We start from the raw sequence: 8,994 nt of genomic DNA on the forward strand, positions 1-8,994 counted from the left end.
AAAATAGCAATTAAGAGAATAAAAATCAAACTGAATAAAAAAATTAGATGAAATAAAATATCACGTAGTTAAATTGAAAAAATAAACCATGCAAGGGATACAAAATAAAAAAGTATAAATCAAAAGAATGAGGATAAAATTGGAAACATAAATTAAATAAAATAAAATATTTATGGGTGAAATTAAAAAAATATCAACTTAAAAAAGTAAAACAAATAATAATTAAAAAATTAAAAATAAAAATTGATATAAATAAAAACCAGAGAATATAATTAATTTATAAAATGACTAGTATGAAATTCAAGGTGAGGAAATATAAAGAGAGGGGGGATAGAAAAAAAGTCCACTGAAGCCAAATCGTTTCCTCGCCATGCATATGTGCTTGACCACTGTGAAAAGAACAACATGATGCTTTCAATGTTCTAAGTGGAAGGCAATATTTGATCGCCGCTCAAAACATATAGGCACTAACCACTTTTTATTAATTATTTTTATATTAAAAAAAACTAATTTATTCCACATTTGCATTTGTTACAACCAAAATGCTATCATGAAATTAATTTGTTTTTTTTTTAAGGATAATATATTGTGTGTTTGATATGATGATACATGATTTTTTTTTAAAATAATTTTATTTAAAAATATATCAAAACATATATTTTTTAGTTTTTTATTTTTAATATCAATACATTAAAATAACTAGAGAACATAAAAAAAACTTTAATTTGATATTTTTTTAAAATAAATACATTTTTAAAACACATTTCTAAAAATATATATAGTTATTTCATTATATTAGCAAAATATAAAAAAAATAAAAACATCCTTAAACCTTAGTTTAAAAGATTTTAATTTTTTAAATAATTAAATCATTATATTGTATTAAAAATGTGCAAATACAAATTTATCTCCAATGAAATTAATAATGTCGATTGTAATCCATATTATAATCAGTCTAGGATTATAGTGTTTTACTGTTACCTTGTTTTTTTTTTCCTAGTATAGTGCGTAACTTTCCAAATCACATCTCGCGAAGGAAAAATTTAAAAACAAAGGGAAAAAAAAAAGTAAACCTCTCCGTTTCGTTTTTCCATTCTCTCTCTCTAGCGCCGAGAATGGCAGAGGAGATGCAAGAGCAAGCCACCGAGACGGTGAAAAAAGAAACGCCCGACGAGTCGCTCGACATCGAGTCCCAAGTCAAGGAAGCAATGCTCTCTCGCGTTAGCCACTTCAAAAAACAAGCCGAGTGAGCACACCCTTTCTTTCTCACATGAGAATTTTATGCAATTCTAGGTTTTTTTTTTTTTTTCCTGTCGAAGTTGGTGTAATTTAATTTTTCCTGGGAGTTGATTAAGAAAGGAAATGATTTACGCAGTTTTAGTGATGAAGGGATTGATGAGAATTGAATGAATTTTGTTGTAAATAAACATAAAATTGCAGTTCTCTGACGTTTGAGGGGGTGCGGAGACTGTTAGAGAAGGACTTGGGATTGGAAAAATTTGCGTTGGATGTGCATAAGAGATTTGTCAAGCAGTATTTATCTGAGGTAATTTTTATTTTAAAATCTTCAGACTCGGCCATTTGTAATTTTGCTTGTGGTCATGCCGCTATATGGATACTCGTCTGAGTTTTAACTTCAGTTAAAATGTAATTATTACCTCTGATTCCTTTTGTTCTGTTGCTATTTTATGTCGGTTTAGAATGATAATTCCTATTAAAGATAAGTTAGTTATGTGTCGTTGTATGTCTGCATTTCTTAGGTTAGTGGGCTAAGTTAAACGCCTGTGCAAAAAGATAAAAAACCGTTTTTGGAAATCTTGGAATCTGTCAGTTTTAGTTAAATGGTTTAATGTATTGATGTATTTTAAAATTGTTCATGATATTGTTTGTTTTGGATTAGAGAACGGCATGTGCCAATTTCAATAAGCTGGATTTGAAGTTTCCACAAATGTGAACTAACTGTTGTACAAAGGTGATTGAGCTAATGAGGGAAGCTCTTAAACAAAAGCAATGAGCATGTACTTGATGCACTGGTTTGCACTTAGAGCTTACTAAAGTGCTTAAATTAAATTGTACTAATTTTGGTTGATTTACTGACTAATTTGCTTGTGAATGATTCTAGCAGAATGTTTAACTGCTGATCGATGTCTATCATGGGAATTAACTTTCCACTCTTTCACTTGTTAATACTGATCTTGATGATGTCGTGGACTGTTGTATTAACTCTTCAAATCTTAAGAAGTTAAAGATGTAGAAGATGCATTGGAAACATGATGTAAATTTAGCTGTTGATTGTTTTTGGGAATTTTGTGTGTTAATCTGAAAAACTACTCTCTGGAATTCTGATTTGATGCATGTGTCTGTCTGTGCCAGTGCTTAGATGGTGCTTTTACTGACAATGCCTCCAAGGACTCTGGGGATACAGTGGAAAAACACGTTGATTCTCCAAAAGAAGTTACAGAATCACGTGAAAGACTAGATTTGAAAAACAATTTAAAGGAACCTTTCTCTGAAGATGAGGAAAAAATGGAAGAATCTCCTGTAATGGGCCTTTTGTCAGGACAAAAAACAACAAAATCAAAGGCCAAGGATACTCAAGCAAATGAGTTTAAAGAAGTTCCAAGTGAAGGCAGCATAAAGAAAGCCATGATGAGAAGGGCTTCTTATATCAAAGCTAATTCTGAGTATGTCAGTTCCGTTGGATTGGCTGTCAATTCTGATAGCCAGCCGGCTCCTTTTCGTGTTTTTTTTCTTGTGCCTATAGGCTTTGGTTGAATCAATCCTTACCCACTATTTCTCGGTGGTTCATGTGATTTTGAATGTTAATGTCACCTTTTTCATCTCAGGGAAATTACAATGGCTGGACTTCGTCGACTCTTAGAGGAAGACCTTAAACTCGATAAACTTTCGCTCGATCCCTACAAGAAGTTCATTAGCAAGCAATTAGATGAGGTGTGTATTCTTGTTTAATCGTTGCCTTTTAGCGTGTGTTCATATCACATACTATCTGATTTAGTCACCATCATCTTTATCAGGTATTAAAATCTTCTCAAGTTTCTGAACCTAAGAAGAAAACTCTTAAGAACAATTCTCATGGCAAAGCATCTAAAAAGGTTAGTAGTAGAGAGAGCGCAGATTCTTCAGATAAAGAGAGCGAGGAGAAAGATGAAGAGGTAAAACCAAAGAAAAAGAAAATTGGTGTAGAACGAAAGATGCAGAACTCTGAAGGGTCTAAAAAGCGGAGGAGAACTGAAAAGGAAACCAAAGTATCTGCCAACAAGCGGATCAAGCCCTTAAAAACAGAAGCAGAGGACAACAATGATTCAGAAGTCAGTGGAAATGCTTCAGAAGACAACAATTCTCCATCATTAGCTGAAAAACCAGTCAAGGTGCTGCCCGCACACTCACCCACTTCCTGCACAAAAAAAAAAAAAAAGTGGTTGTTTAAATTATAAATTATGGTTAGGTAAAATATGTTTTGATCTTTGTGTAGAAAAAGGAAGCTTCTACTCCAGCATATGGGAAACGAGTGGAGCATCTGAAATCAGTCATTAAATCCTGTGCGATGAGGTATTTCTTTTACCTGCCATTTATAGACCCAAAACAGACCTTTGTCTGGCTTGACACCCGAACATTTGTTATTTCTTTTGCAGTGTGCCTCCTTCGATTTATAAGAAGGTGAAGCAAGCGCCTGAGAACAAACGTGAGGCTCAGCTCATAAAGGAACTTGCAGAAATTCTTTCTAGAGAAGGATTGTCGTCAAATCCTTCTGAAAAAGGTGGTTTTTACTATTGAAAATCTAGCTATATGAACCATGAATAAACAAATATGCTGCTTTCTGGACCTTAATATTGTTCACAGAAAAATGATCAAACTCTAATGTTATTAATCATTTGGCACAATATTTGATGTAAATGCAACTTTATACCCACAAGCATGTGTGACAACATTTTAATCACTGCATTCTCAGAGATCAAGGAAGTCAGAAAGAGAAAGGAAAGGGCAAAAGAACTTGAGGGCATTGACTTGAGCAACATTGTGACAACTTCACGGAGAAGGCCTGCCACCAGTTTTGTAGCTCCACCAAAACCAAAAGTGCCAGACGAAAGTGAGAGTGATGACACTGGTGATACAGAAGAGGTTGATGAGGATGGCGAGGAGGAGGATGACAATGACGGAGATGACGGAGATGACAAAGAGGGCGGTGATAGCCCAACTGAAGAGGCTGATGAGGGTAAGTGACTAAATAGACAAGATTGGGTCCTTTGTTAGTGGGTGACACTTGGATACATTTCATTGAGGTTCAGGGAAGTGCAGGCCTGTGACTAGTGGACTGGAATCTCCCTGAAACCAGAAAAATGTCACAAAAACTGAGGTGCCTCAATACCTTCTGTTGTGGATAGTGTACCGGTGAAAGTAAATGAGCACAAATGAAAGACTACTACTATATGTGTGGTAGAAGCAGAATCCATACTCGGAATAGATCACTTGTTGAAATAGTTGCTGGAAATATAGTGGTCGCATGCCATAGCTTCAATATCATTTCCTTTTTATAATTCTCTCATTGTCTATGCAGATCAAGATGATGGCAGTGACTGAATCCTGTGCAAGCTCACTTGACATGGATGAAAGAAGCTTCAACAATAAAGAGTAAGTTTGGTGTATTCGAAGCCCCAGCCATTGCATTACGTTGGTGTATTATCTGTACCATATTTAGTTCTATTTTTTTACTTCTGGTTGTAGCAATAGATAGCTTTGATGGAAAATTTGTTTGCAGCTTTGCCTATTAGCATATGTTTATTGCAGCAGCTCTAATGACTTGTACAGGGATCTTCTCTGGAAAATTTAGCTCAAATTCTAAGCTAGGATTTTTGTAAATTGATGTTTGTTACTTTGGTTGCATTCCCATCGTTGAGGAAGAAAAGGGTCAGAGGACGATACAAGTTATACAACCATCATCCACGGAGGATTTTATAAATTTTACGGGGATAATTTAAGGTGGCTCATAAGGGCTTGTTCCTTTCCATTACCATGCAAGATACCTGATTATAGTAACTAGATAGGTAAATAACTTGTCTAGTTTATCCAAAATGATCGTTGTTTTAGGCGATGTGATATTTACAGCAATTGTTTTGGGTGATTTGAGTGATTTACATATCAAGGCAATCTTAGGGCATATTTGAGGGCTTCGTTACACCTTTAGACCAGGCTAGTCTCTCCTAAGATTTGAAATTTGCAACAACTTGATGGTTCCTGACAAAGGGATGAAAAATTCAAAACTCTACTCACGACAGTAGGCTCTAAAACTCAGTTCAGTTCATTTGAAATGTTCTTGAGCCATAAACAATGATTGCTCCTGATTGAGGAATAAATGGATCTTATGCAGATGGTTAGCCACACTGATTCGAGATGTGTTTTTATGGTTCTTGTTCATGACTTTCTACGTCATCACCAACTTTTATCTGAGAAAGCGAGCTACAAATAACTGCTCTGATTCATCTAGTGAGTAACCTTCATGCCTGCTCGAAGATGGTTAAATAAAGTAGATTCGGTTGTACGTACAAATTTTTGAACTTTTTTTTTTGTCGTTTATAATCGAATAAAAATGGATTTTAAGGCTTTAAATAAGTTTATGGATGACATTTGATTTAATTTAGGTGTTCTGCAAAATAAATAAATAAATCGAATTTTAAGCCCAAAACAGAGGCTGCTCGCTTCCTCTCTTTATTTTTGTTTTCAATTATTAACAGATTTGGGTCTGCCACACCTAGCCCAATGTAGCGGGCCCTTACTATTGTTGGGCCTAGCACACGGGCTGGCTGTACTAAGATTTTATTTTGTTTTATTACTTTCCAATAGTATTTGTTTTTTAATTCCAGCATAATTTTTTCCCTTTGAAATAAATTAATATTGTTTTTTTTTGTGTGTGGTGAAAACACATCTTTAAATTATTTGTTTCTTTTGATTTCACACGCATTTAATTTTATATTATATATTTTTCTATAATATATAAAAATAATTTATGCCTTCTGAATCTTATTTTTTCCATCCCTTGATTTTATATTGTGCTCGTATTGAAATAAAAAAAATAAAGAATAAAAAAAAATAATATTTCGGCTATTTATCTGGTAGGGATGCCTTTGCTTCCATCAGGCTATCATTTACAATTTGATAATTATCAATATAATATAACGTGTCTTATTAAAAATTCTAAACAAACAGCCTCACTCGCGGGCACCTTTGCTACTAACAATAATTAAAGGAACATTTGTGGGAGTGGAGGAATCAATATGAAAGTCATAAGTTTTTTTTTTATTCTAGCTCGGTAAAAAAAAAAAAACTGATAAAATAATAAAGTGTAAAAAATATTCTCAAAGATATTGAGGACTTATCTTCGAGCTGAATAAATGACTCACTCATTATTATCGATTTTTTTAATGTTATTAAATTTATTTTATTAAGTTCTTTTTAGTAATACTGCTAGTATCGTGATCAAATTTTTAAAGTATTTATATGATTTTTTTTCTTTATCCTTTCCTTTATTTTTTTATTAAATCTTATTTCCAATAATTTTACATTTTAAGAGATAAAATATTTTTTACACTATTATTTTATTATTTTTTAACCATGCTTTAAAAAAAAAAAACTCTCATTTCCTCGGCACCTTGTTGCGAGGACGAGGTTCGCGCTCTGTGGTTCTGATGCTGTTATTCTTAACAGCCAATAAAATTCGCCTTAAAGAGGCACTTGCTCACACCTGACCCCATGGGCGATACCCATAATAAGAGAAAGACGGTATAAGATTCAGATTCTCGAGGAATACCATGAGAGGCCATTTCTTAACAAGTAGGGTCGCCAAGCGGGTGTCCGAGATATATAAAGGCACTAAAATAAATAAAAAAGTGCCAGAGCAAACTCGAACAAGATGAATCTCTTGCCATCTTTTTCTTCAAATGCAATCTTACCCTTTGGATTCTGACCTTCAAACACCAATACATTCTATCCACACCTCATGGAACTTGATTCTTTCTTGTACCTGTTTCCTAAGCTTATGCAATTAAAGCAAACTGGCTAGCCATGGATTCTTCATAATTTTCTTCCCCAGATATCTTGGAAATTAAGCACCGTTACAAAGTTTAATCAAACAGAAAAGAGTAACCAATAAGCAGAATTAAAGATCGAAAAGAGATTAATTTATCCCCATCTCAGCATACATCGTGTAAAGAGTGCTAGCTACTTATATTCGGAGGAGATGGGTACAGATCAGGTGGGGGAGAGTGTGAGAAATCCTATGGTGGTCCTTCTAGTGATTGTAAATCTTTGGTGGAATTTGCTTGGACATTCCATCATCAGGTCCTGGGGTGCTATTTGCAAAATTGGCCGACGATAGCTTGCTACTATCTTGGATTGGCAGCTGATCCTGGGGTCCACCTTTCTCGTTTGTCAACTCCATTGTTGATGAGCTTATACTATCCTTGCTCTTACCCCACACCACAGTGTACAGGCCAAAAACTATTAGAATTGCTCCAATTATACTGCAACGCAAGACAGAATAAATAGCGTTACTAATTGAAATATATCCTCACCTGGACATCCTACAATTACAATTGATAATAAAAAGAGATCTTGTAATGTGCTCATCTAAGCCTAGAGTAAATAGTGTCGAAAGGAATCGAAGATATTATATACCTTCCAAGGTGGATTTGCTCCGATAGAACAATGGATCCAAGAGCTGCCGTGATGATCATGCAAAGAGGGCTAAAAGAAGTTACAAAGACAGGGCCTTTTTTCCTTATTACCACACCTTGCACATAATATGCAATTCCAGAACAAACCACTCCCTAATTACATGATTGAAAGTGTTAAGAAAGTACTATCCATTATTATTATTATTCATCTGAAGCTATAAATTAAAAAAGAAAAGGATACTCACGGAGTACGCAGCAGCTAGAAGCCTAGAGTCAAAGCCAAGTTTCCAGGCATTCATGTCACGTTCCATAACAAGTGACACCGCAGCACCTTCCACCATGCCCGTCATGCATATCAATGCTGTGAGAGAAAGCTCTGCTGGGTATTTCTTCAAAGTAAAGGACTGCACCAAAATTGATGCATTATTCAGCAAGTTTTATTAACAACTTAAATATTCAAAGCTTTTACCTATGAACTGTAAAAATGTCGAGAGAAGAAAAAGAAGTGACTGCTCACTTGCAATATGAAGAAACCTGCCCAGCCACAACAACTGCCCAGGAGCATTAGTGTTCCAGTAAGCCAATGCTGATTACCGGACGCATTGCTTGTGGTTCCACGGTGAGCTGCTCCGTGCGATCTTATAAAATCGATGATGGGACCTTTGTATAAGGTCATAGCCATTGCTCCTGTGACCGTGATAACCGTCCCCACCACCTTGGCCGCGCTATGTAGCTTCTTAAAGTTGACTGTCTCCAACCTGTTTATAATATACCATATTTAAACAAAGCGTACAGTCGTTTAGATAACTCTTCGATCCATTAGTTTGCTTTTCTTGAATTTTCTTGATTTATGCCTGGCCATCTTTCAAGTGCGCTATAGTACTGTCCTCTTCTGGACATGTTTAAACATGTATAATTTATTTCATTTGAAAATATAATTATTTTTTATTTAGAAATATATTAAAATAATTTTTTTATTTTTAAAAAAATTATTTTTATATCAAGATATCTTATATAAAAACATAATTTTTAATAAAAAAATTAAATTTTAAAAAACATAATTTTAACCACATTTTCAAATAAACTCTAATGACATCAATAATACCAAGAATGTATTTAAGTTACATGATTTTTTTTATTAGAAATATATAAAATCAGCTATTTCTTTGTAAAATATATTGATAACAAGTAAGTCTGTGACGTGGCATGATGTGACAGGCACTCCCTTGCAATTAGTGGCCGGATTATGCCGAATAAAGCGTAACCATGCACACATTCTTTTCATTTGCATGATTTCCCTACAAAA

General features: G+C 34.3%; 2 protein-coding genes across 5 annotated transcripts in view; one reads left to right on the forward strand and one right to left on the reverse strand.

Annotated features, from left to right (window-relative positions):
- Window positions 1-1,025: 1,025 nt before the first annotated feature.
- On the forward strand, window positions 1,026-5,405 carry LOC105127818 (DNA ligase 1-like). 4 transcript variants are annotated; one of them, XM_011029259.1, is made up of 10 exons: window positions 1,026-1,246; window positions 1,441-1,546; window positions 2,374-2,684; window positions 2,847-2,952; window positions 3,036-3,389; window positions 3,494-3,570; window positions 3,654-3,778; window positions 3,971-4,234; window positions 4,308-4,375; window positions 4,577-4,889. In XM_011029259.1, the coding sequence occupies exons 1-9, from the start codon at window positions 1,116-1,118 to the stop codon at window positions 4,346-4,348; spliced, it is 1,515 nt and encodes a 504-aa protein (XP_011027561.1). In that variant the 5' UTR covers window positions 1,026-1,115; the 3' UTR covers window positions 4,349-4,375; window positions 4,577-4,889. The 4 variants fall into 4 exon arrangements, 2 of the variants coding, with proteins under 2 accessions (XP_011027561.1, XP_011027562.1); XR_842702.1 differs by lacking the exon at window positions 4,308-4,375 and adding an exon at window positions 5,387-5,405 and having other exon boundaries at window positions 1,027-1,246; window positions 4,577-4,650; XR_842701.1 differs by lacking the exon at window positions 4,308-4,375 and having other exon boundaries at window positions 1,027-1,246; window positions 4,577-4,650; window positions 4,778-4,889.
- Window positions 5,406-6,946: 1,541 nt separating this feature from the next.
- The window catches only part of LOC105127817 (WAT1-related protein At4g08300-like), a 2,804-nt gene continuing 756 nt past the window's right edge, over window positions 6,947-8,994 (reverse strand). The window contains exons 4-7 of the mRNA XM_011029258.1: window positions 8,206-8,446; window positions 7,934-8,092; window positions 7,690-7,841; window positions 6,947-7,535 (exon numbers count right to left, since the gene is read on the reverse strand). Of these exons, the coding sequence (XP_011027560.1) occupies window positions 7,304-7,535; window positions 7,690-7,841; window positions 7,934-8,092; window positions 8,206-8,446 (784 nt within the window). The 3' untranslated portion in view covers window positions 6,947-7,303. The remainder of the gene's footprint in view (window positions 7,536-7,689; window positions 7,842-7,933; window positions 8,093-8,205; window positions 8,447-8,994) is intronic.

Source organism: Populus euphratica, unplaced genomic scaffold (assembly GCF_000495115.2).
Source record: "Populus euphratica unplaced genomic scaffold, PopEup_1.0 scaffold93.1, whole genome shotgun sequence".
Taxonomy (NCBI): Eukaryota; Viridiplantae; Streptophyta; class Magnoliopsida; order Malpighiales; family Salicaceae; genus Populus; species Populus euphratica.

Bases quoted from the DNA above. Each gene is read 5' to 3' on its own strand.
- LOC105127818 (XM_011029259.1), top strand. From the start codon at position 1,116: ATGGCAGAGGAGATGCAAGAGCAAGCCACCGAGACGGTGAAAAAAGAA. The intron at 3,390-3,493 runs GTGCTGCCCGCA...ATCTTTGTGTAG, and splicing joins TAGCTGAAAAACCAGTCAAG to AAAAAGGAAGCTTCTACTCC. The intron at 4,235-4,307 runs GTAAGTGACTAA...ATTGAGGTTCAG, and splicing joins AACTGAAGAGGCTGATGAGG to GGAAGTGCAGGCCTGTGACT.